Raw genomic sequence first — 27,464 nt, forward strand, 5'->3', positions numbered from 1 at the left:
TCTGGAAATTTTCTGAGTCTCACTTTCTTTATATCCAGCTTACACGTTTTAAGCGTGTAATAATTTTTGAATGTTCAGGCTGTCGTTTCATCAACTTTCTCCATTATTTTCAATGTTTTCTTGTACTTTTGATTGTTTCTCTCTTTGAAACTATGTTTCCTTTTTTTCTATCCTGTTCATATTAAATGACCAAAGTTTGAATATATAGACGTAATGCTTCTTTCACTCTTGGATCTGTGCAGTGTCACAGAGAGGGGATATCCCTAACACGGATATGTCAGGTACACAGAAGCTCTCCCCACCTGTGAGGAGCAGCTAATCAAGGCTTCAAGTGAGAGGAGGAGCTAAAACAGCTTGTTTCAGACAGAGGATGAACTGACGGCTGTGCTCAGACCCAGTATCAGATAAATAAAATATCAGATTATTTTGAGCTGCGAATCAGACAAAAATGCCCTTGTAATAATATAGAAATTAGTATAATAGGCTCCATTTATACACATACGTAATACATTGTAAATGCTATTATGGATACCTATAATGTAAACACACAGAGGTTATGTTGCACAAATGAAATGTCTGCAGACAAGAGGATGGACTTTTTCCCAGCATTGCAGTTTTGATTCTGTAAAGTATTTTTGGAAGATTAACCTCACTGTTGTATCCATTCATAAAGAAACCAAAAACATTCCAGTTTTCCTGCCTCTGCCTCGGCTTTAATCCCACCAGGACAAACACAGGAGCAGATCCACAGGCTGTCTCATAATAAAAACATAAGTCACTGCTTATTGAAGGGAGGTGATACTAACATCTGAATGACAGCTTAGATGGTAAAACTGAATATTAATAATCAGGCAGAGCCCCCAGGTATTTACACAGTGAGACACCCTGCATCAGCATGAAGGAAATTATCATCTTACATAATACACATGTGTGCAGAAAAACCTTCCAGGCAATTGCATACATGATCAGGAAACAGGAACACGCTGTCTTTTCTCCTGCTCTGTTGTCAAGTTTAATGAAAATGTGGAAGACTAACAGTACACCCCGAGCCTCCGCCTGCTCCCTGCAAAATGACCACAGAGAAACAAACAAGCCCAACAGGCATAAAACCAGCAGAAAGAGACGCGAAACCACCAAGAAGAGAGAAAGTGAGCACAGAAAGATGTAGAACTCCTCAAAAGGTGTAAAACGATCAGAAAGATGAGGAACTACTGCAAAGAGATAATAAATTATCACCATAAAGACACAATATCCATGGAAGGAGGAACAAAACAAAGATTTGATCAGCTCCAGACCCAGAAATTGTTCTGATTTTTCTCCATCTTGAAATCTTTACTGAACACTCATAATCATGGAAATCTGTCAGTGACTTTACAGCTGATCAGATTTAGATGTTTTCATTCTTTCAGATCTACTGAAAAAAAGAAAAATAGAGCATCCATAGATTTGATTTCCCCTTTTAGGCAGTGCCATTAATAATCTTTTATGCAGAACAGAGTCTGATGTCTTTCAGCAGTTTTAATGATCACTTTCATTCAGTCACTCAAAAAAGTTTTTGTGCAAAAAAGTTTTGTGTGAAACATACGGTATGTGCAGCTATAACCACAAAACACTCAAACACAAAATGATCCTGGGGTGTGACCCAGCGTTTTGTGTTTTACACCTTTGAGTTTCAGTTTGTTTCTTTGGCTGTTTATGGTTTTGTTCCTCACCTTTGTTTCTTATGTGTGATCTTTCTGTGATCTTCAGCATTTAGTTTGTGTCCCTCTATGTCTGTGGGTGTGTGTTTGCTGTCCTTCTGTTCCCCCATGCTTCTGTGTGTGTGTGTGTGTGTGTGTGTGTGTGTGTGTGTGTGTGTGTGTGTGTGTGTGAGGTGTAAAGTCTGTGTTCTTGTTTCCTCGTTTTCACACTTCCTGTTTTATTTTGTCAGTCTCCTGTTTTGTGTGTGTTGTGTTTAGTTTTGCTTCCTTTGTCTCATTAGTGTAATTCTGTCCACCGGTTCTCCCCAGATGTTTCCACTCCCCTCTCATCAGCTCCTGTGTATACTGTCTGTGTCTGGTTCTTAGGTCCCTGTAAGCTGTGTGCATCCCTGTTTTGAGTTTCCCTTTTAAGATTCCTACCTGCCTTGGAATTGGGGATTTTGTGTTATTGGACTTTGTTTAAGAGTCAGCACTAAAGCTCCTTTAAGTTCAGCTCTGTTCTCTCGCATCCTGCATTTGGGTCCAACCCTGCCTGCCACACAGCCACACCTCAACATACAAAGGGACTAAAAAAACCCCACAAACTCACCAGAATGACACCAAACTACTACTATCACAAAAGATTGAAAAACAACAGAAACAAGGATTCAACTGAAAAAAATACAAAACCACCCCAAGTAGGTGTAAACCCACCAGACAGACTCTAAACTAGCAGAACAGGCGTATAAAGGGGGGAATAAAACCCCATTACAGATTACTCCTGGTGGGAGGTCGTCTGCAGGAAAGAAGCAGGCGAGGGGAGCTGGGAGATGAAAGAGCGTGAAAGGACTGAGACGTCAGCTCGTGTGTTAATGAACGTGAAAACAAAGACGCCTTTCTGTGACATCTCGCTTTGTGAAGAGATGACTAAGTGACCACTTCCTGTTTGCTCTGCCCGGCCTGGTGGAGCTTTTAACATCACGATGAAGGTCAGAGGCTTCACATGCAGGCTGTAAAATCAGCGAGGTGGAGACCAGCAGAGACGGAGGATGACGTGAACGCAGCTAAAGCCAAAAGTTTTTCTTTTTCTGGATCTTTTTCACATGTTGAGTTCCACACTTTGGAAGTTTGTCGGAGACTAAAACTGAAACACTGATGCACTTCTTGGACACAGAAGAGTGGGTTACAATCAAATAATGTGATTCTGTAGGCCATATTATTTGTCAGACAACTGCCCCAAAAGGCACTGATAGCACAAACATGGTCCAGAGGTCCAGTTCACAGACTCCAATTACTGAATGTGAAGCTGAGCAGAAAGCCAGCAGCTACAGCTACCTGTGTTGGCACAGGTGTCAACCACAGCAACCAAGCTGTAATCCAAACAATCCAAACAGGTGAGTTCTAAAAACTGTGCTCTGTATCAGGCTGTAAACATGTTTGTTTCTGCTGTAAAGGTGGACATTTTTACATAGGAGTCTATGGGGATTGGCTCACTGCTGGAGCCTCTAGTGGACATTAGAGGAACTGCATGTTTTGGTACATCTCATGTTGACTTCATTGTTCAGGGCGAAGTTTCCGCTTGCTGTTAACATGAACTAATCATTTCATCCTTTGTATTCCTCTGACCTTTGTTGAGTTTTTGCTCAGTGATTGCACAAACTGTTTTTGCTTTTTGTTTTTTTTAAACACAGCAGCTCTTTTGTGAGGATCTCATCCAAACTTGGCACTTTGGGTTGTTTCTCAACTAAAGGGGAGCACACCCTGGTCTCCAGGATGTGTCCAGTTTTCAGGGTTTCACACTGTTCAGGAAAGTTTATCTCAGGAGGTTCCAGTCGATTTCCAGACCTTGGATTCAAGAAGAGCAATTCAGAATCCAACCTGGCCCTGGACCTGAGCATTGGACCAGTTCTTCACAGTTGCTGGGCTTGTGGAGGAATCATGGGAGGTGGCCCATCCAGACCAAGTCTCTACTGCAGGAGCATTGGGTTCTGGCTCTATTGTTATGGGCCAATGAGTCCTTGTATAACCAACAAAGTGAGAGGTGTGTTGACGTCATTAGCACAAAGTTAAGCATGTTTTCAGTGGGTGTGGGACTCTACCAGGGCTGCCCCTCGTCTCAGATTCTCTTTGAATACGTTCTCAAATGGGGTGAGGAGGATGTTTGCGTAGGGATCCCCAGAATACCACCTCTGCTTTTTGCAGATGATGTGGTTCTGTTGGTTTAATCTCAGCATGATCTTCAGCATGCACTGGAATGGTTTGCAGTCAAGTGTGAAACAGCTAGGATGAGAGTCAGAACCTCCGAGTCTGAGGCCAGGTTTCGCTGCTGAAAAGCGGTGCAATCTTCTGAGTTGGGGGAGTTAATGGGTGATGGGATGGTGGAGTGTGAGGTGGACCAGCGGTGTACCAGACTGCCAAAATGAGTTTCCTCTGTAGGTGTCTGGGATCAGCCTTAGAGATAGGGTGAAGAGCTCAGACCTCTGCAGAGAACTTGGAATTCTGATTTGAAAGGAGCCAAGTGAGGTGGTTCAGGCATCTGGTTGCCTCCTGGGCACCTCCCTTTGGAGGTTTTCCGGCCAAGTGGGCAGACCCAGAACCAAATGGAAAGATTACATATTGCATCTGGCCTGGGAATGCCTCAGGATCCCCCAGGAGGAACTGGAAAGTTTTGATGGGGAGCTGAGCTCTGTGACCAGATGTTGGATAAGTTAAAGATGATGAATATCTGGATGTTCTCTGCACTCTGAGGCCTGATATCATTCACTGGATTTCTTTTAGCTGAACTCTGTATCTAAATCATGTTTCTCAAAATTTTCTTTAGAGATCATTTTTTTTATATTAAAAACATTATTAGTATTTGCTGCAACATTAATGTGTGTTCAGGTCCAAATGTGTTATTTTCTATTTATACGCACTGAAAAACACTCTGCCTGTCTTATGGTTTTGTGTATTTAGGGTTCAAGGACCTCCTCATATCAGGTGACAGGACAGGATGTCTCACCTGTATACGTTTAAAATGTTTTAAATGAAAATAAGAATAAACTGACATGAAAAAAGAGATAGAAATCTGATTCAGGATAAGCAGGCTGCTGGTTTCTGCATAAAAAAATGTGAAGTGTGGCGCCCTCTGCAGGATGAATGATGATTCTGTGTGGAGAAAACTTGTTTTATATAAAACTTAAAGCAACAATTTAAGCACAAACTAAGAGAATTTAGACCCCAGGAGGCTTTTGGTTCATCTCCAGCTGATATAAATATAAATATATGTTGGTCCAGCACAAGATCGTTCTTCTCAAGTGTCACTGTCAAGCATAAAATAAAAAAAACACTTGATATTTTCACATGAATAAAGACATCTGAAGATGAGGTCCGACAGACAAGTTCCTACATCTGTAAAAATCTTTTAACAGTTTTTATTTAGTGATTCCAGAGTCATTAGAAACACAACATATAAACTCTCTCAGTTCACCCAATCAAACCTGAGCTTTGTTATTGAAGTCCTCTTGTTGGCTCTTCTATCTGCGCAGACTGCACCCGTCCCGTAAAATACGGAATCGTCCTTTATTTGGCAATTAAATGTTGCGTCCCCTATTGAACCGAAACGGGACGCGATTTGTTCCGTATTTTCAAAAATGTCCTATACTCCTTTCTGGCACACACACATCAACACTTAATGTAACACAAAATAAAATACAGGAATTACTAAGGCCAGCAAAATTGCCGTGGATCCTCTTAGGACCCCCCGGCGTGCCACGAACCGGTGTTGACTGCTGGTGCTGCCGTCACCGTTTCGTAGTGACAGACGCCACACACCCGCGCATTTAAAAAAAAATGTCCGCTACTACACCGACACTCCAGCACGTCCCCAGAAACGAAACTGTATGCAAAGATACAGACGTGGGTGGGAATACGCACATCCATGTCTGAACAACGATGGATGTGTGGGGATGAGTTTAGGGCAAACATTTGTCGGCGGGTTATTTCCAGTGGCGCACGGCGGGCTGTCTGACATTGAAAGAACAAATCATACCAATAGATTAACAGTAAATCTTCTCTAATTCTTGAGACTTTGGCAAAATCATGTCCCACCGAAAAATGATTTTTAAAATTAATGAGAAAATGGAATTTGCACATTAATTTTAAAAATTCATAAAACATAACAGGGATTGTGGCACAAATGTTATGATTTTTATTTAGTGATTTTATGAAATATGATTCTATGATTGCCCACAAAATAATTTGTCCCAAGACAAGAGTGTATAATTTTGATTTGATGAAAACCTTTTTAAGTCTTTTTAAGATATGAAATATCTCAGAAAGATGAAAGAGAAAAAAACTAGTCAAAGCCATACCTGTCAAGTTTTGTATTTAAAAATACGGGAAAAGTTTCCGCCGCTGAAAATAGAAGTCGCTATGTGATGTCATCGCTTAATTTGCACAATTGGTTATTTGCATGTAGTTGCAATCGAGGCTGTAGGAAAGAGGAAAAACATCCTTGGAGAGAAAAACAACCAAAAAAAACACCATAAATATGCTTAGAACTACAAATAAACTTTATGAAATAACTCTAATGCTTTGCCTAGACCCACATTACATCGATGGATGCTGGCCAATTACAATTTTTTTTTTTTTTTGGGGGGGGGGGGGGGGGGCAACATAGGATAAATGAGGATTTTTTTTAAGGCACAGTGGTGAACTTCTCTTTGCCAAACATTTAAAAGCTTGACCAAAACAGCATGCCCCTCATCCAGCTGGTCACATCACACAGCCCAGCTCAGCAGTACTGAGCTATCCGATCAGGAAACAGCCGGGCTTTTACTTTGAAGGATTTTGTAATTCCCCTGTGACAGCAGCTCATGCTTATGTGATTTATTTTGAATTGAGTTCTGATTCTGGAAGACAATGCTCTGAATTTTTTCTCTTCCTTACGACAGGCAGGCAAGTTGCAAAAGAGGGACATCAGTAAAGAGACAACATAAAATATATTGTTCAGTGAGACACTTCCTGTGGTGATCCCGGAGACTTTGAACTTTCAAGTAACTTGGAATACATGAATATGTGCAGGACAACAATCTGACACACATAAGCTAATGAAAATGCCTCTTCTCTCCAATTTCACTGGATTTTTATATGAAGAATGCATCAAAGTTCTTACACTAATTTTCTATATTATTCAAATTCAAAATTATTCAAAAGGCAGCCAAGTTTAATACTTGGATAAAGTGGATCAATTCATCCCAAATCCTTCTGCTGGTAACTTGAATTTTGTGTCTGTAGTGCAGTGAAACTTCCTACTGTTCACATTATTAGTCAAACTATTTACTGGAACATTCCATGATTCCAGTTTTATATTTCATGTATGGGAAGATCCCTGCCTGACTCTTCAGCGCCACAAAAACACTTTTTTTCCTCAGTTTATTAAAACATCGTCCTCTAATGTAGCCAAAAGGCCACGTTCACCTCATACTGTCCCGTCTCTCTCCCCTCAGCCCCAACCGGTCGCGGCAGATGACCCCCCCCCCCCCTCCCTGAGCCTGGTTCTGCTGCAGGTTTCTTTCTGTTAAAGGGAGTTTTTTCTTCCCACTGTCGCCAAGTGCTGCTCATAGGGGGTCGTTCTGACTGTTGGGTTTTCTCTGTATTATTGTAGGGTCTTTACCCACAATACAAAGCGCCTTGAGGCAACTGTTTGTTGTGACTTGGCGCTATATAAATAAAACTGAATTGAAAATCAAATCCAATCATTAACAGAATATAGAAAGAAAACCACAAACCACATCTGAAAACAGATTTTTAAAGAGAAAATGAATCAGGAGCAGCAGAGAAAACTTTATTTATTCAGTTTTTAAAAACAGAAATGACGTCCAACACTGAGGGTTCAGCTTCCTGTTGGGGTCTGAGAGCATCACAGAGAACCACAGAAACACCGGCTGGCATCCTACAAGGATCATTTTAGCCTCGCCTACTCAGAGCAAAACTTTAAACACTGTGAAGGAGCAGTAACAGACGTGTCAGCCGACACCTCTGCAGGAGGAGAGCAAAGTGGAAGGTATACAAAATACTTTATAAATACAGCGCGACAGTCCAATATAAAACTGAGAAAATATAAATACAGAGTGTCGTGTGCGTGTTTCACAGGGAGGAAGCAGCAGACACTCTCAAACCCAACAAGACAAAGATGGATGATGAGGCATTTCCTGTTTAGATTGGTTGGTTTGATGGATGACGGGTGTACGAGCCGGGTCACCATGGCCCAAAATGATCATCCCTGACCGTCTGTTCTACATATATACAATGACCCTCCAGACTCAGACTTCTGGTGGACACATCATTGTGAGAATAAGTGCTTTGGGAACACAAAAGGAAAAACAAACAAAAAAAAACAAAAGCTACAACAACAGACCTCATGTCAAATTAAAAATCTCATAACACAAGGGACAGACTGTTATGTGGTTAAAGAGAAAGAAGGAGCAAACATAACTGAGGACAGGGTGAAGGGAAAACGAAGTGCAAGAAGTCTGTCGGTCACAGTCCTGTGTCGTTGTACGTGGGTTTGACCACCTTCAGGATGCTCTGTGCGTTCTCCTCCACCAGAGGGCGCCACTTCACCTCTCCTGTAAGCAACAGGTCGTCTCCGTCCAGAGCGTCGATGTACTGCATCTGCACACAGCAGGACGTCCACATTTACTTTCAGAGGAATGAAAACCACCAGATTTAAAACAGCTGATCAGGAGGAAAAGGATCAAGCATTGATCTTCACTTTAAAGCTCTCAGTGCCAAAATGCAAACTAACAAATGTCTGACAGTGAGCGCCTCACTGTGGCAGAACGTTTTACATTAAAATGTGCAAATAAACTAAAACCCGAGTCGCTCGTCAGCACAAAAGAAGGAGCTCAGGGGGAGCACAAGTCTGGATAATTGAATAAGTGCTTAAGAAAATGGATGGACTGATGGAGAAATATGCTGAGGCCTTAATAGGCCACCACACATTTCAAATGTAACAACAAACTGCAGCTGTTCTGAAAGAGCTCACCTGTTTGCGTACATACTCCACCATGAGCTCAAGCTGTCTGGGGTCTTCGCACTGACGATTGAACAGGTTTCTCCACAGAGCCGCAGCCAACACACAGTCATCAGACAAGACTCCCTGCAGGGACGGGCACAGTTCATTCACTCTGCACAACAAGTATGTTCACATGGATGAAGATGTGCTCAAAGAAAGGTCCTTTTCTATTCTGATATGTGTGGTTGAAGCAGTGATGTCGGGTTATAAAATGTGGACGTGTTTGTCGACATGTCGCAGCTGTGTGAACCAGTCGGGATCCAGACTGTGGACTGGAGTTAAAACAGAACGAGAGAGTCTGCAGTACATCTAAGATGGACTTCTTGATTTTGACTCTTACAGTGATTTAATCTCAATACGTTAAGTTTAAAATTTTTCATCCTACCTCGTCGTATCCAAATATCGCTGCATAGAAGGTTTCGGTCATTGCTTTCATCGCTTCCTTTCTGTGGATGGCATCGATCTGCATCATGAGATAGAAAAAAACAAAAAAAACAAAGTGAAGCAGCAGAGAAACGTGCTCCCTGGAGAATGAGAATATCTTACGTTTTGTGGGTTTGTGGCAAGCAGCAACTTCTGGGCTGAAAAAAGAAGCAGCAAATGCTTATGTGCCAAAAACATGCAGTTCCTGTAATTTCCACTAGAGGCTCCAGCAGTGAGTCAGTCCCCACAGACTCCCATGTTATAGCTAATTTCTTTGTTCATAACAGCTGTAAAGGGGGAGAATGTTTTTGTAACTCACGTGTTTAAATTGGATTAAGGCTTAAAGTTTGCATTATTAGGCTTCACCTCAGCTAACTGGAGTCCCTGAATTGGACCTCTGGACCGTGTTTGTGCTGTTGGAGCATTTGTAAAGCTCCTAAAACCAACACCACACTAAAATGTGCAGACGTCAAAGTGCAGAAACCAATCAGCTTCTCACATAAAGTCGACAGTTTTGGATCATAAACCAAAATGGAATTTTGGCCCCATGATGGATCCATCTGAACAAAAGTCAGGTTTTTCATCCTGAGGGGACATCGAATGTCTACTTCAGACTTCAGACCGGCGGCGCCAGTAGTGGCGGCGGCTGTGGATACCCATCTCCCTATGTTAGTCTGGTCTGTTATATAATTCGTTGTATAATGATTAAATTCGTTATATGTATAATGAAAATAAAGTTCTATTCTATTCTTTTCTATTATGCAAACCCTTCCTCTGACTTTGGAGATATGGGACTTAAATAAACGTATAGGTTTATAAAGATTGGCAGGTAAGTTTTGATAACCAGTTATTTCATTAAAAAAAACATTCTGTATTTATATAAAACTATAAATAGGAAAAAAATTATATATTAGATAGATGCTGATGGTCATTTTCACCATTTTTTTTTTTTTTTTGAAGAAGAAGAATTTACAGACATTAAAATAAATTTAGTACTCCAGATGACCTGTGAGCTGTACTCTTGTTCCGCTGGATGACTGAAACCTTTGACCTGCAGGTGAACAAAGTCTGCATGATTCGTGTCATTTTCCCCTCCTTCAAATAGAGTCTGAACCAAAGTTTTGGACCAACGCTGCCGTTCATACAGAAAAATAAATGTTAGAAAACCTACACGCTGCTGTGCACAGGCGGATTTGGAGACGACTAATTCAAAGTTGAAGGTTTCCTAATACACACACTAAAATGCAGAGTGTGCAGGACGATGAGGAGGCGCAGCAGTGAACGTGGAGAAAATGACCAATGTTTTTCCTGCTCTTTACCTCAGTCAGTATGAAACCTTAGAACTGCTCCAATCACTGCTGCTGGTTGTATAAATATAGGCTGCTCATGTAGAGCTTGATTAGGAAATTTGCGTTCTTGAGAATTTAGAAGAAAAGAAAAAAAAAAAGGTTTTCCAATAGGAAAAAATACTTCATGATGTTCGTGGCTGGGATGTTGAAGGCTGAGTTTTTTTTTTTTTTTTGTAACTCTATTCTCCTTCATTTCTCTGTTTGTTTGACTTGAATAAGTTTGTATTTTATTTAGTTATTTCTGGCATCCTCTCTTTGGTTCTGAGAGATTTAATGCTTGTTATGGATGTACTGCTTGATAAACAGTCTTAATATTTATTAAGGCCATTTTCTCTGATTGAAAAATTCAATACAGAAGAACTGCGGTGGTAAGTTTGACATAATTCAGTCAATAACTGATCACATGATCAGATATATGAATCACTGTCAATAGATCATAAAGTCCTCTTTATGTCCTCACCTACTCCAGCCCGGCTGTCTTCATCCTCTACATCTTCCTCACATCACTGTAAGAGGTGATTGTAAAATTTGACTGTAAAAATCAAACTTTACAATAAAAAGAAATAAAAACAAATACTTGAATGCTTTAAGAAGAACACATTGTAAGCATCGTCCTTCCACCAGCTTACTGCCATCTGTGCTGCGGAACCCGATCCTTGGATGGAGCAATTTCTGGTGCAACATGCTTTCAGTCCAGGAGGAGGAGGAGGAGGAGGAGGAGGAGGAGGGCCACTGGTGAAGTGAAAATGACTGGTGACCCGGTATGTGCAGGTGTCAATGGCTGAGACACATCTACAGGCCAGTGGACACTCTTTCAGCATACCTGTCAAGTTTAGTATTTAAAAATACGGGACATTTTCCACTGCTGAAAATAGAGGTCACTATATGACGTCATCACCTAATTTGCATAATTGTTCATTTGGATGTACTGTAGTTGCAGTCGAGGCTGCAGGAGCAGAAAAACATCTTTGGAGAGACAAAAAGTGAAGAAAAAACTCCACAAATATGTTTAGAACTACAAATAAACTTTATAAAATAACAATAACTTTAATGCTTTGCCTAGACCCACATTACATAGATCAATTTAGTCCCATATTGTTTAATGTTAGAATATCAAATTTAACAAAAACACTGTGGGGTGAGACTGCTAGCTACATTCAACTCTCCTTTATCTGGGCCGCTGTTGCCAACTTGTGTAAGAAAACTAGCTGTCGGCTGTCTCAGAGGTTGATAAAGGTCGAAGCGAGGACCGGGGATGGGAGTGAGGACCGGGGATGGGAGCGAGGACCGGGGGTGGGAGCGAGGACCGGGGGTGGGAGCGGAGGGAGCGGGTGGGCAGGCTCAGTTTTAAGTGAGGTTCGGCGGTTGGAGGGTGGAGACAAAGTGAGGTCTGGGCGATGCCAAAGCGTATGAAGGGACGCAGCAAGAAGGCTTTATCTACACAAAACATGGTGACAGCCAAAACGCTAAGTTGGCAACACTGAGCCCAGCGCGGATTTCTTTACGCTGCTAAACTAAACCGGAAACACGTCATCGAACTCTGTGAAAAGGGCGCACTGAGGTCCAGTTGTTTTTAACGGGGTTGTTCCCGCTGTCGGCACTAACCTAGTGATAGTGACAATTCAGTTTGCAGCGACACAGGAATGCTTTAAAAAAAAAAATGAAAATTGAAAACTAAAAATATGGGAAAATAAAAATACGGGATGACGCCGGGACAGAGGGGTAAAATACGGGAATTTCCCGGCCAAAACGGGATACTTGACAGGTATGTCTTTCAGTGATGAGGATGCGCACATCCTGGACAGTGACGAGTGCTGATTCGAGCAGAGAGTCAAGGAGGCCACTTGTGTGAAAAAGGAACGACCATCTCTGAACCAATCTTTCACTATACTGCACTAGACTGCAGCCATTACCCAACCGTAAAGGTCTGTGCATCCCACCAGGGATATGCCGCCCCAGACCATCACTGACCCACCACCATGCTGAACAATGTTACAGGCAGCATAACATTCACCACGGCCTCTCCAGACACTTTCACATCTGTCACATGTGCTCTCATCTGTGAAAGGCTCAGGGCACCAGTGGTGGACGTGGCTATTTTGGTATTCTACAGCAAACGCCAGTCGGGCACCATGGTGCCCGGGAGTGAGCACAGGGTCCACTAAAGCAGCGCTCATGTACTGATGTGCCATCCTGGAGGAGTTGGACTACCTGTTCTACCTCTGTAGGGCCCAGGTATGACCTCATGCTATCAGCAGTGACAATGACCCTAGTCAAATGGAAAACTAGTGAGTGGGGGAAAAGAAGATGAGCAGGAAAACTGAGTGGTCTCCATCTGTAAAACCATTCCTGTTTTGGGGGTCGTTTCATTGCTGCTGAACTCTGACTAAAAAGCGTTCCTTTCATTTTTGTGTGCAGTGTATTTGGCTTTGGTGCTTGATGTGTAAATCCTTTTTTGACTATTCAAATATTCCACATATTTACGTGTTATAATCAGCTGTGCATATTAGGCTTATTGTACTGTATGTCTGACTTCAGTATTAAAAGGATAATATAGTTACAAGACTGCTGTATGGATTTTTTTGGTTTCATAATGAATTAGCTCAGCTGTGTGCGCCTGACATGTCAGCCCTCTCTGAGAGCACAGGTTTAATTCCTGTTTTATTTGTGTTAGGATATTGTGCGATATTTGGTGCTTTTTACAGCTGTTTTTTTTTCCCCTTTGTCTGCTGTGTGTAACAGGTCAGGTAGTTTCCACACTGGCACACCTTTGATTCAACAGCTGTGACAACGATAAAAATATGAATGGACGGGATCACTAAAAAAATATCCTGAAACTTGTCAAATAAAAATATGCAGGAAAAATGCCTTACTGCTTCAAGAACCTTTCCACAGATGTGCCAAAGACCACTGAAACAAATATTTGATTCCTGCAGATCATTTTTCTGTCGATTAGTTGTTTCGGCTCCACTTCTGGGTGCAGGAACTTTGAATACAGGAGACAAAGCAAGCTGGAAATCACCTGAACTGTGCTCCTTGACATAAAGAAGCTGCAAACCTTAGGAAATTACATGATGGAGTAAGTTAATTACTCCAGAGTAAGGTCAGAGGTCACAGAATAAATCAACTTGATGAGAATAAGACGCAATTAACACTGAACAGAAGCCAAGTTTGATTAAAAGTGTTTAAGTTTAAACTTAAAAACAGATTTTTTTAACTCTGTGCTGCCACCATTGACATAAAGAATACTCAAGTTTACGTATACATGCTAACAAAAGGTCACATATGCAGCTGTGAAAACACCTGCAACACCGCTACATGTGTGACCAATGCATGCGTACCCACGCTGCAAGAGTGACCTCACAAACCAGACTGTAATTTCTCATCTCTGACCTCTTTCTGTCACACCCGAAACAAAATAAGCAAAACTAAGGAGCTCCTGAATATGAAAGTCTGCTGCTGCCATCGAGCTCATTTCAGCACTAAATCCAAGAGGTTTTGAGGAGGTGTGGATTCACACCTTCACATCTAAAAACGACCACTTCTACCTGAATGTTAACCCTCTGAGTTAATGACAGTTTACTCCACACGCCCAAAAACAAAAACCTATTTGCCTTCCAACAGGGAAAGATGCATTAGGCATTACACACAAACACATTAAGCACTGCAAAAAGACTAAAGCCATCAGTGTCATCATCTTCTCCCATAGACAAATGAATTATGTTAACAGCGCACGTTAACCTGAAAAGGTCCCAGATTTTCTTTTTTTGAAAAGACAAGCCCACAAAAACCATCCAGCCATTGTTCTGAACCTCTCCAGCGTTTATCAGCTCTGTTCATGTGCAGCACGTCTTTAAGCTCAGGGTTTAAAATCTCCCTCCAAAATTTCAGCAGCGCTTTATAATTTAGTTCTTTAGAAATTCTTCAGTTAGAACATGCTAGATCATATTTAGACAAAAACTAGCTACCTCGATTTCTGTTAACATCTAATTCAGCTGAACCTCATAAATCCTCTTTTCATTTTATGAAAAAAGATCATTTTATTGGAGCTGAATGACTGGAACATTTTTAAACTCTTGGCCGTGCCTGAGTGTGTGTTTAGTTTTGAACCTGGAAATGATTAAAGACAGACTTAACGAGCAGATAAACACACATTTAATTGATAAAATAAAACTCATGGCTCATTAAATGCTTCGACTCTTCTGCTCACATCTCTGATGAGAGCGACCATCGAGGATGCTTTCATGTCAGAGCCGTCACCGAACCGAACTGTGCTGTCAAATGGAAAGTGATGTGGGGTGTGTGTGGAGTGTGTGTGTATTGGGGCTGGTATCTTCTAATTTTAATTTTATCATTAAGTATTGTGTTTTATTAATTATTCATAGTGTTATTTATTGTCTGAGTTACCTGGAAGGACTGCATCTTAAATTTTGTTGTGTGTGTACAACAATAAAGATTCTATTCTATGTACAATCTTAGAAATAAGAGCAGAGTGGTTCATGTTACACACTCGTCCCTTAAAAAATATAAATGAAAAAAAGCATAAATGTTCAGACTGTAATTTTATGTGTTCTGACCCTGTTTCATGTCCTGCTGCTCTACATTTACATTCTTTGTCACAACTCTTTAATTCTTAACTGCAAATACCCGTAATTAAAGTCAGTTTTTCCCCACTGTTAGCTTTGAGACTTGAATCCAGAATAATCTGCATTATAGAAGGACAAAGTGTTTCTGAAAGCTTCATGTGCTCAGAGCCCAGATTTATGTCAATGAGCGACACTTCCTGGAGCTGCTCCACTGACAGAAAATAGAGGAATGACTCTGTGGACACGGCGGCCGCAGCCAGGCTCGCTCTCTGGGGATTTGTTGGCACAATTATGCTGATGTAAAACTTTTAAAATCAACAAAACCTGCATCCTTTGTAGCATGCAATGGCACGGATAGAACTGAATGCACTGTTGCATCAGCCTGAAGGGGAAATGTGGCTGAAATAATGAATATTTATTTAACAGAATGACATTTAGTTTGGAGGCATGTTTGTGTGGATTTGTGGCAACTTAATGTCACAGAAGCACTTCTGAGGAACCTGAGCTGCAGTGGAAAATACTGCTGCTGTCAAGTCCGTATTAATGCAGTAAAATAATCAGTCATCAGTGTGTTCTCATTCTCAGCATTTCAGTTCCAAATGTCTGACCTGTTAAAGTTTTCATGTTTCATTGTGGAGTTAAAACCATTAAGTTAATTACATTTAATAAAGAAAAACACTCTGTAAGCCAGCTTTCAAACTTTCTGCAATGCCAATTTCTAAATGAAGATTTTCTGCTTTCGCTTTATAAAACAGTAACTTGATACCTTTGGCTTTTGGACAGTCCACTCCTGCAGACCCACCACCTGTGGCAGGAGCCGGAGGGGTCTGGTGCTATGTGATTGGGCACCATCTCTGCTGGGAAACGAGCCCGAGGTAGTGCGTAAGGCTGAGTGTTACCAAGTAGATAAACTTGGGCTCGCATCAACGTACAGCTCAGGTTCTGAAACCATTCTTTTGGAGAAGATCTGGACTCTGTCCCACTCGAGTGGGACGGATCCCCCCCCCAAGCCTGGTGCATGTACATTGGGGTTTTCCCCTGTGAACGGGAGGAAAAGGGTCCTGACTACACGCCCAATGACAGCTTACGTGTGTGTGTGTGTGTGTGTGTGTGTGTGTGTGTGTGTGTGTGTGTGTGTGTGTGTGTGTGTGTGTGTGTAAATGGAGAAAGTAGGATGAGGTTGTTGGGGATTCTTTTTTACCCAATGAATAAAATTACAAACGTTTAGAAGTAAGTTAATTAATAAACAGTGACTGAACAGATTTTCACGCTGAGCTTAAATGACACTCACGGAAGTTTGATGTTTAACAGCAGTACAGTTTTTCATTTTTCATTTTATTTGGGGCTGTTTATTGTTTTCTTAATAAAAAAAATTAATTCTGTAAATTTTTAACGCTTAGATGTATTTGTGTGTCATTTTACAAAGATAGCAAAGTCAAGTCTCTCCCTCTCAGCGAGGATTACAGCTGACTGGATGGTAGCCTGTATCTGCAGATGCAATAAGGTGTGTCCCTACTGAGCTGGGGGTGCACCGGTGGTTTAGAAGAAGGAAAAAAATAAATAAAAACTTTAAATTTTCTGCATTTGCAACCTTAAAGTTTAAAATTAAAAGTATAAACCAGATCTGTGTGCTTCCTGATTGTTAGGTTCATACCACCGTTAAATAAGGAAAGACACAGAAACCCGTAGTTGATCTTTTTACCTGCAGGGAGAGTCTCTGTCAGCCAACATGCGTGTGTATGTCTGAGGGAGAGTCTGAACCTTCTCCCTGCTTGGCTCTTTTGTTTTAGCATCACGTGAGTTTACACAAAGCTCAGGTAACAACATCACTCACGTCACATGATGTAATCATGTATGTGTATGTGGGTGTGTGTGTGTGTGTGTGTGTGTGTGTGTGTGTGTGTGTGTGTCCTCAGGAAACAGGCGTTACCTGCTTTCCATGTGCATGTTTATGATAAAACACATTGTGATACATAGAAAAACAGTTAAGCGTTTATCTATTCTAACACTGATCATTTGACTTTTCTTCAGAAACCAGATTTTCCTTGGATTTTTTTGCAAAAATCATCAAAAAATAATTAAAATAAGTTTTACTAAGTAACAAAAAAAAACAAAAAACGTGCAAATCGAAAAAACTTGGTATGCTTTCTTTTCCTCATCATTTCAAGTTGAAAACAGGTCATGGACCAAAAATAATTCTAATATTTAACGTATCCAGTTTGTATGAGCAGCAGGTTGCTGACATTTTGACACGGGCCCAGCGGTGCTGCCTGATGGAATAAAATCAATCAGCCTGGAGATCAGCGCGTCTCCCCCTGTACTCTGTCTTATTAACCATCTGTAAGGCAGCACAGCTCTGCCTCAGCTTCAATTATTAATTATTATTATTGTGTAAGCGCTTTGAGTGCTCTGACTGAGTAGAAAAGCGCTATATAAGAGCTAGTCCATTTACCATGATTTGCAGAGTAACAGAAAAACAAGTTTCAAATCACCACTTTAGTTATTTAAAGCCCCCAAACTCTATTTAAACCTCTTAAATATGCAAATTTGACCCATTTCTGGAAAAAGAAAACAAAAGGACTGTGGGGGGGGGGGGGGGGGGGGTAAATGAACTGTTTCTCATACAGTAGTTTTCTACTTGAGCCCTCAGCAGCATGTCACACACAGATTCATAGAAGCACTTTTTTCTGCATCCATCTGTCATACACACACATTTACACTTTGATCAATGCACTGGCAACTCAGGGTTCAGCATCTTGCCCAAGGACACTTTGGCACACAGACTGGAGCAGCCAGGGATCAAACCAACAAACGTCCAATTTAGATGACCCCCTGAGCCACAGCCATCCCCACTGGCTGGGCAATGCTGCAACAGATTGAGCTTTTTCTCCCACCAGTGATGGTGTAATTACTGTGACATGAGACTTACTGATCCACAGGTGTGGATATTTAGGAAGGGAAATCCTGTGCATCATGACAGGCATGCTGTGAGCATGTGCTTTAATGCCATGTCTGTGCGATATGTGCTGACGGTGGATCTCTCAGCTGTTCCTGTCCTTTCAGTGGTTGCTTAAGTTGCAGCAGTTGGAGATGAGGCTGTGGTTATAGAGACTGCTTTGTTGTTACAGCTTTTATTGCTGTAGTTTAGTTGCAGAAGTTGTGATTAGTTGCAGGTGTCGCTGCTGGTGCAGTTTCTGGAGTTCTTAAAACTCTTACTTGACATTTTAATCAATCTGCTTTCACATCTCTGAGTTTGACTTGATTTCCATATTTTGCATTCTATTTATGGACCCTCCTGAATGACACTACCACGAAGCTCCAAAATCAAACAACCACATAACTTACCCCCATGATTTTGCTCCTCTGTTCCACATCCTCCCACATGGAGTGCACAATGTAACGGCACATGTACTTCCCCTCTCTGCCCTCCTGACGCATTCGCACCAAACACATCCTGAGAGGACGGAAGAAACTGAAATCAATAGTCCCATCCATCAAGATGATTCCAAGCAATTAGTTTGACCAAAATATATAAAGCTATGCAGCCATTAGCTCATAAACCTAACCCTTTGTGAATATCGTTTGACTCGTGCTACAGCGTCAAAAAGGATATCTAACATACTACACAGCATAGTAGTGTCACATAACTAGTGAAAGAAAAAACTGACTAATTAGGAACACATCACATAACAGCAAGGCTAGGAATTTATGGATGAACAGTGACAGCTTACACTTTATTAGTGCCAACACCGCCTGAACTCACCGTTCAGAAAAGGCTGTTTGCTCTGTAAAAGCAGCCATCAGAAAACTGTGGCCTCAAAGAGACGCACACGGTTAGCACAAAAATCCTCAGACTCGTGTTTGACTCGTGTTGATAAGTTGATGAGCTTCATGTGGAGAGTCTCAGCTGCTAAAATCAAGCAGCTATACAAGAAGAGAATGGAGTCGAGTCTAAAACCAGAAGAACTGAATAAAGTCTGGTACCATTTGACCACAGATGTCTGAACTAACGAGTCTAAGAAGTGGTGAGATTCGATACCAGACCTTGAATCTGAAATACTCAGGCATTCAAACTATCAGGGTTTGGTATCAAGCTGCCTAAAGTATCTAAAAACATTCTCCACACCAATTACACAGCAGTGTGCGGTTGACTCTGGTCCACCATCCTCAGCAGAGGGTGACCAGGCAAAGAAACCAGGCAGGCAGCTTAACTTTGTTTTGCTGCCACACAATTGGCCGATTGGAATTCCAGCTGTGCAGGCGTTCCTAATAAAGTGTGTGTTTGTGTGACTCACCATACGTGCAGTTGTGCCACCAGGAACCAAGAGTTGAGCGTGTCGGGGAGGGTGCACTCTGAAACAAACACCACATTAATATATTCAGAGAAGATCTAACCACGTGCTGCCCTGCTTTGCTCTCTGCACCATTTCTTGATTCAACAACAATCTGAGCACAAGATACCAAGAGGAAGAGTCCTGAAGTGACACTTTAAAACCAAACTAATTTTCAGAGAGCGAGTCCAATCTTTCTCCAAAACACAACACAGCTTACTGTACATACATGAGCAGGGAGGAGGTTCAGTGGTGAGGAGGGCCCAGAACAGGGACAAATATCAACATTTCAACACTTAAATTCAGTGAGTCTGGGATTACATTACACTCATGTTATCTTCATAGATGTGAGTCCAAAATGGACGGTTAACGGACCCTTTGCTGAATCTGGAAACAGAATAAGAGTGTCACCGTCTCCAGGCCAGACTCTGAAGACTTTGTCACAGTAAAGCGTTTTAACAGCCCTTTAACAGTCCACCTTAAATACTCAAATTAACACCAAGAAAGCTGCGTTCATTTTAAAATCACAGGTGTAGCCAGGAGAGTTTGGATCTTATCCACTCGAGCCGTGTTACCGTGGATAGTCTGCAGTGCACTTTGTCTCTGGCAACCTCTGCCAGAAAATCACTTCAGACCACAATAATCAGCATTTATTTTAGGCTGCTTATTGGATCACATCTAGATTTTGATTTGAGCTCTCCAGTTTTTCATACTTTCTATTTAACTGAGCTCCTTCTTTGGGGTCTTTTTTGCTTTCCTTTGTTCTAAGAATTTGTATTTATTTCACTGAGCCAACTTTGTTTTTCATGTTTTGGCTTCTATAGCAATGATTTCCCAACTTTTGGGGGGAAAAAAATGAAGCAAAAATAAAGCATTTCTTATCTTATAAGCCAACATAAGTCAGTGTTGCTCACTATAAACCATGTACAAGACAGGCAATGAGGCACAGAGGGAACAAACACATTATGCTCCTTTTCACTGAAAATCTGTTCTTAAATATCAGCCTACAGGTTTTATGGAAGGTCTAATTTCTTTCAGTTTCTTACAGTCTGTTCAGGAAGCCTAATGAGCCATGCTGTTCAGTTGCATTGTGGGAGATGTAGCATTTTGTAACAGAGCACCGTAAACTCACTTTCAAAGAACTCATCGTAGTTGATTCTCTCCACGCAGCAAGTGTACATCCGCAAAGCAGCAATCTTGATTTTCTGTGGAGAGACATCAGCAACATATTTCACATCTTTACCCCATCCTGAACCACTACGATACACTTCCACACCAACATTTTCGCTGAAAAAGCTGCTGTTGGGAGTCACGCTGTGCTGGGGAGGAACCGTCCCACCAAATGTGAACGGATGCAAACAGAGAGGAGTCGGCGCTTCCACGAGGGAAAGTACTTCACACTTACTTCACACTGCATTGTGAAAACCAATCAGCTGAATCTCCTAATGTTACATTCAGAAATGTGGGAGGAGCTTACTGATGCTACTTGAGGGCAGGTAGAGCTGAACATGGTTCAACTTCACTTTCAGAAGGAGACAGGAGCACTTAGAGCAAAATGAGAGAAAGGTTTCAAAATATGTAGCTCGATTTTACAGGTTCGAGGCTCGTTAACCTCGGTTGGTAGCTTGTGTAAGAGCAGAAAAACACCAACTTCAGGAAAGGCCTTCGTAGTCAACCCTTAGGAAAAAAGCTGCTGTCACAGTGCTGGAACAAAGAGTACGGGCTTTCACTTTTCTGCCTGCACTCCATATCCATCCACACAGGTTTTACACAGTGGAGAGGCCACTCCAGCTTCACTACAATCACCATCCACAGTGAGACTGATGGATGCCTACTACAAACTCGAGTCCAGCTATCGGGTCGTGTACTCCTCCTTGTCCTGTTGGGGTGACATGACTGTATAACTGAACTTCTTGTCTGGTATAAAAGCACCATTACAGTCCTCCAGGAAGTGTGCTAAAAATAATGTCACACAGCCAAACTTATCCACATGAGTCCATCTGGTGGAGCAACTTTCAGCTACAAAAAAAATTCAAAGTCAGGTTTCCACCTTTAACCAGTGAACATGCATTTCTGCGAGCTTCATTCAGGGATTTAAGGGTGATTTGTGCGTCTCTGACAGCTGTTTTATCTGTAAAGTAAACACGCACAGGAGCAGGACACGAGTTCATAGGTGTGTCAGCACTCGAGTCAAACGCTGCCAGTTCGGCGAGCAGCCCAGCTCTTTACTCGACTGACATTCCTCCGCACACACGCAATCCTGCAGCCTTCAGCCAAAACCTCCCACATCACCAAACCTTGCCACGGCAGTAAATGTTTATTCCTTTAATGATGTGTGCATTCCTGGAAAAAATACCAACTACAAGAGTGACGCAATGAATAAAAGCAAGCAAACACACACATACACACCTCTGAATACTATTACCACCACTGTAGTGATTTTATTTGTATTTTTGGCCTTGTGCATACAGTAGTATCATTCATAACAATGTTTTCTTAGTCAGTTGTTCAGTTCAGCTTTATTTCAGTGGGTGAAAAACAACCCATGGAGAGCAGACGGAGCTGATGCTGAACCTCCTGTAGGAACAAGTACAGGTAGAAACGTACGAGCCCACAAACCTCTGTTTCTGCTTCTGTTACCTTTTGAGAGTCAGGTTTTAGCTGCTTGGCTGAGGCCGGCACACACGCATCAGAAAGTGAGTTTAAAAGATGTCAGCACACTGCTTTGGAAAGCATTTTGGATGATTATTTTCTGGATTCACAAAGTTTATTCAAGCTAACCAAGGACGACGAACGAATAGTTTTCGGGGACTTGCGTCTGTTCAGAAACAACGATGAACGGCAGCACGTTAAGACGAGAGCTTCATTCAGTGCAGGAGACGCAGTCGATCGCCAGCAGGTAACAGGTGGACTGGAAGACTAAATTTAATAAGACACTAAATGATTATGGTGATTTTACGCATTAAATGAGGAAACATCACTTTGACTGACAGATCAGAATAAATCCTTTTGTTTCCGACCTACGTCTCACACTCTTCCCCACCACTCACCCATTTGTTGTATTTGAGCGGTCCTGTGAAACCCATCGCCTCGATGAGCTTTGTGAAGGCGCCGACCTCCTCCTCTGTGTGCTGGCGTGTCTCCTTCACGTTACAGAGCTGAAGAACAGAGAAAAAAAAAAAAAGGAGGCACGGTGAGGGGAGGATGAAGGTGAAAAGGAAAGAAATGGCAGAAAAACACAAAAAAACCCCAAGAAAACCAAACAAACAAAAAAAGCAAACTGCTCCTTTAACAGGTGGGATATTAAACATGTACATACTGTGTAACCCTCATTAAATCAGCAGCATGTAGACTTTCAGTGATGACACACCTGCGCGGCCTGACCTTTACTACTCACTAAATTAATATACTGACCTACTCCAAGCTGCATGTCGTCTTCGTGCTTTGACAGTTTTATTACAGCCACCGCGACCCTGCTAACCTTCATCAGGACGTGCAGATGTTCTGCTTTAAAAAAATCACTGCAGTGTTACACATTTCTGCTGTTTCTGAAGCTTCATTAAAACAACCAAACCAGCAGAATGGCTCAAACACAGAGCGGGCAGGAAGTGCTTTAAAGGCATGAACACAACACGACTGATTACAGAATTAAATTAGTCCTGAAATCCAAACAGGCGCTTAAAACTACAGCTTGAATAATCAACCTTTTTAAATGAACAGGAAATTCCAGTTTATTTGTTTTTATGTAACCTCAACTCAGCCAGGAAAATGTGACTCTACATTAAAACACAGAACAAAATAATCATATTCAAGGAGTGCAATTTGTACTATAGACTCTGAAGCTTGTTACTTCTGTCAGTGTAACGTTTATAGAATAATTATGAACCTGAATTAAAAGATTTCAAAACTTATACATAATAGCCACAGTGTTAACATACTCTAACTTTTAATAAAAGTAATATGTGCAGTATGCAAACGGTTTAATGTGCCAGTTAAATCCACCTTCCACTTAGCACTATTTAGCCAACTGTGCCATAAAACTTTGATATGTAATATAAAAATAATCTCAAAATGCATCAGCACAAAATGCTGTCAATTTAAAAACACTACACTACAAAAGATTCCCAGAAAAGAGTTGTGTGGAGCGTCATCTGTTGCTCCCATTTACTCCACACAGGGAAGGAGGCAACCCGGTTCAATCACTGAGATCAGCAGCTAAATTTTAGACTTTGAGTGTTAATAAATATGTGAAAATCATTCAGCTCTGTAACATGTTTTACAGCAGCATGGACTGCAGGCTCTAACTTGTGGATGATGGTTGTGGGCAGATCTTTTCTCTCAGGAGTGAGGCTGCTCCTCTCCAACAGCTGCAAAGCCAACAAACTGCACCTAATTTCTAACTGTGGACGGTGAGGCGGCAGCAGTGCATGACTTCAGTTCAACATGTTTAAATAAGACGATGCGGATCTCATCATTGTAGGGAATTCTGACGTAGATGATCAGTTTGATCCTCAGCAGGCATATTGAATCATTTTCATTTCTCTTTTATTTAGTTAGCAGCAGTTTTTACACTGATACAGTGCTTTGTGAGATAATGAAGAGTGGAAATGGATACAAATTATTTAGCAGAGGCAGGGACATGTAGATCTGAGTGGGGGAAAACTGTACCCTGGCCACACTGCAGGAGGCTCTGAGCGCATAACAAGAACTACCTTCACAAAATGCAGGTCACGATGGCGGCGCTGGGATGAGAGACTGAGTGAAGAGGCAGCTAATTATTGCTGTTATTTATTGGACAAAGTACATATTGATTATTAATTTAAGTAACAAAGGATGAACCGCTCCATCTCTGTCAGTTCACTGGTTAATGACAGACATGACTAAATCCCTGAGGTTAGCCCCAGCTCCCTTCTAGTCTCATTTAGATATCCTGTGATGATAATTTTGCATTTAAAATTAAACTGCACTGAAGCATCCTTCGTAAACCCTCTGACTGCTGGAAGCCTGGAGTAGTCATTTTCATGTGCCTGTGTGTGATGTTACCTGCGTGGTGACATGTAGCGTCCGGCACGGCGTTACAAACGGAGAGGAGACACCAGCCTGCTGACAGGCTGCCAGAGCTCTGAAACAGGCTTCCTTATCAAACACCTGGAAGGAAAGAGAAGAAAGCAAAGAGAAATAAAGTGGAGCTCTAATCAAACTTTCAGCTGTTTTATTTGCTGGGCTGGCATTCGGTTATTAATTTGGTTTTTCAGATTTTTCTTTAAGACAGAAAACACCTCCGCTTGTCCTGCCTCCCACTCTCAGCACAGATCGTCTCATCTGTGTTCACCTCTTTGTTAACTTCCTGTCCTTCTCACCAGATTTAGACAGTTTTCACAATCCTTTAAAATTTAGAATCCTTTTACAACAGAAAACATCTGAAAGCTCTGAACACAACCACTGGCAAAGGTTTAGTTAAAAGGTGCATCACTAGGTAAATATGTCATTATTCTGCTTGTTGCTTTAGAAAACAGATGCTGTACTGTACATGTCCAAAGGTCATGTACAGGTTTTCTAGTTTTCACTTTTTCTTTGTCTCTCAATTTAGAGTAAAAAAAAAAAACAATCAAACTTGGAAATCCCAACGTGTCTGCGTCTCCACTCCCACCAGTCTCTGCTCCGTGTGTGTCCACCCTTACCTGTGCATGAACACCGCTGTGGTGTACCATAAAGCTCATCTTTTAGAAACAGGTCTGAATTTTCCCGTGCTTGATGTGTTTAGCTGACATATAATAAAAGGCCTCGGGTTTAAAGTGTTGTCTTTGTGGCATTTGTCGGTCAAAAAATAAAGAAATGAATAAAACGTTTGAAGTTGGGAACAGGTGAGAACTACTGTTGGGTGGCCTTGGTCAAGTTCACCTCCAGGAAGCCGCCGAAGAGCGGATTAACCGTTAATGAGAGCTCGGAGACCCGGAGCTCCGAGTCTTTACACGAACACACAGAAATGAGCGCCCACTCCGTCACCTGTCGCTCACAGGTGCTCGCCCCGAGCTGCCAGACCCCCTCCGCCCCCGCTATCATCTCCCGCATCACTGAACTGCTTTACCTATTAGCCGGCTAAGCTAACGCCAGCGGGCTGCTTCTTACCTTCCCCGCGGACGCGGCCCTGCAGGCGGACACACGAGCGAAGCTTCTGGCGGCGAACTGCAGCGGCCGCCGGTACATGACTGCACGGAGACACGCTGTTTGAGCCGGGGAGCGGGCTGCAGACTCACGGAGGTTCCTCCACTGAAACCTGGTTTGGTAACAGCAATGTCAACGGAATCCGTCCAGCCCTGAAAACTGTCCGACCAGAAATCCGCCGAGCGAAGAAAAGGTCCGCTTTATTAACGCTTATTGGCAGAATTTAAAAGTTACTGCAGTTGAAACAGCAATACTAGACAATAAAATAAACAAACAAAAAAAAAAAACTTAAATAAGCTTCAAAATATACGTAAGGTACTGAAACTTAAAGCAGTCGGCAGGCAGAATGACCCATTTCAGGTAGGATATATTAAAAAGTTGCAAAACTTATTCGATACAGCAGCTAAAGATGAAGTAAAACAAACAGTACTGGATAACAAACAGCTAAGCTGACTGTAACTCAACAACATAAATACAATATACCAAAACAAACATCTTAATAAAATAAAAACGTATTTAAAATCAAAATAAATTCATTTAAAAATTACACATACGTTTAAATAAAAAATATTAACGCTATAATATATAGCAACATGAAATATTCTAAAGTCAACAAGTAAGGCCAGAAAATGGCTTCCTAAATGTAATTAAAAAAAAAAAAAGAGCAGAGCAAATATCAGAACAGATCTGAGAGCAGATAATCCTCTGCTCGACAGGTGGATCTGGAGCATTATTGCATTAGATGAAAGATTTCCTGGGCAGCATGGTGGCGTGTTGGTTAGCACTGCTGCCTCACAGCAAGAAGGAAGGTCCTAGGTTTGACTCCATCTTGGTCTCCCCGTGTTTGGGTCAGTTTTATCTGGGTACAGTCCAAAGACATGCATTTACTGGGGTTAGAGAATTGGTGATTCTAAATTGGTGTGAATAGTTGTCTGTCTCTCTGTGTTGGCCCTGAACAGGATAAGCAGAAGACAACATTACTGGAACTCCACACAGAGCAAACTACCACAAAAAGCTATGGTTGTAGTGAGGAGAATAATAATGTCTGCGAGAATTTAAATCCACTGAGAACAATCAATATGACCTTGACCTTGGGCTGAAGATCTGTTAAATGATCAATGTGTGCAAGGTTTATTTAAAGTCTGTCTAATGCTCCAGGAGTGGCAGAGATGCCTTGCCATGGCATGAACTTATCAGTCCTTTGGCCAAATGAGCTAAAAAAAAAATTAGATCATTTTAAATGTTTGCTTTCCATCACACGGAAACTAAACCAGTAGCTGAGGTATTGTTTGAGTTGCCCGTCCATCAGTTTCAATTTTTAATGTGTCTCAGTTGCAAATGTTTTTGTGTGGAGATTTTCTGTCACATTGTAGTCGAAGGTCACAATCATTAACAGCAACCTTCAGCACAGTCACACTGTGGACACCTCAGCCTGAATGTGAGACGGGACCTCGTGGACAAATATTGTTCAAGGGCAGAAAATGAAGTGGTACTTTAGAAGAAAGACAAACAGGAGTCCAGAAAAGACAAAGAGAAATGTAAGGAAAAGGGCGTGAAGAGGGAAAAGTGCAAGGTCAAGTGGATTTTCGTGGAGGAAATGAAATCAGCGGCGTCAGATCGATGCCGAACACGAACTCTTACAATAATACTGCAGCGCTGAGTTATGAGACACAAACGAGCTGCTAACGCCAGGTCTGGTTTCTGCTGCTTCCTCTGCAGTCAGGCTGAAGTTTTACTCCCTGCACTGACCTCACCTGACCACACACACACACACACACACACACACACACACACACACACACACACACACACACACACACTCTTTTCCTATCTGTGACCTTGATCTAAAGCTTTGAATAACCCTCCCAGGA

The 27,464-nt window shown here is 41.7% G+C and overlaps 1 protein-coding gene across 3 annotated transcripts; it reads right to left on the minus strand.

The window, feature by feature from the left end:
* Positions 1-7,485: 7,485 nt before the first annotated feature.
* uqcc1 (ubiquinol-cytochrome c reductase complex assembly factor 1) lies at positions 7,486-25,766 on the minus strand. 3 transcript variants are annotated; one of them, XM_030723877.1, is made up of 9 exons: positions 25,558-25,766; positions 24,472-24,576; positions 22,479-22,571; positions 20,561-20,633; positions 19,393-19,450; positions 18,443-18,551; positions 9,125-9,202; positions 8,710-8,823; positions 7,486-8,336 (listed from the first exon to the last, which is right to left on the minus strand). In XM_030723877.1, exons 1-9 carry the CDS (start codon positions 25,633-25,635, stop codon positions 8,202-8,204), a joined length of 843 nt encoding a protein of 280 aa, XP_030579737.1. In that variant the 5' UTR covers positions 25,636-25,766; the 3' UTR covers positions 7,486-8,201. The 3 variants fall into 3 exon arrangements, with proteins under 3 accessions (XP_030579737.1, XP_030579736.1, XP_030579738.1); XM_030723876.1 differs by having other exon boundaries at positions 22,479-22,586; positions 25,558-25,765; XM_030723878.1 differs by having other exon boundaries at positions 22,479-22,586; positions 24,472-24,524; positions 25,558-25,663.
* Between the last annotated feature and the right edge of the window lie 1,698 nt (positions 25,767-27,464).

This window comes from Archocentrus centrarchus, unplaced genomic scaffold (assembly GCF_007364275.1).
Source record: "Archocentrus centrarchus isolate MPI-CPG fArcCen1 unplaced genomic scaffold, fArcCen1 scaffold_29_ctg1, whole genome shotgun sequence".
Lineage (NCBI taxonomy): Eukaryota > Metazoa > Chordata > Actinopteri > Cichliformes > Cichlidae > Archocentrus > Archocentrus centrarchus.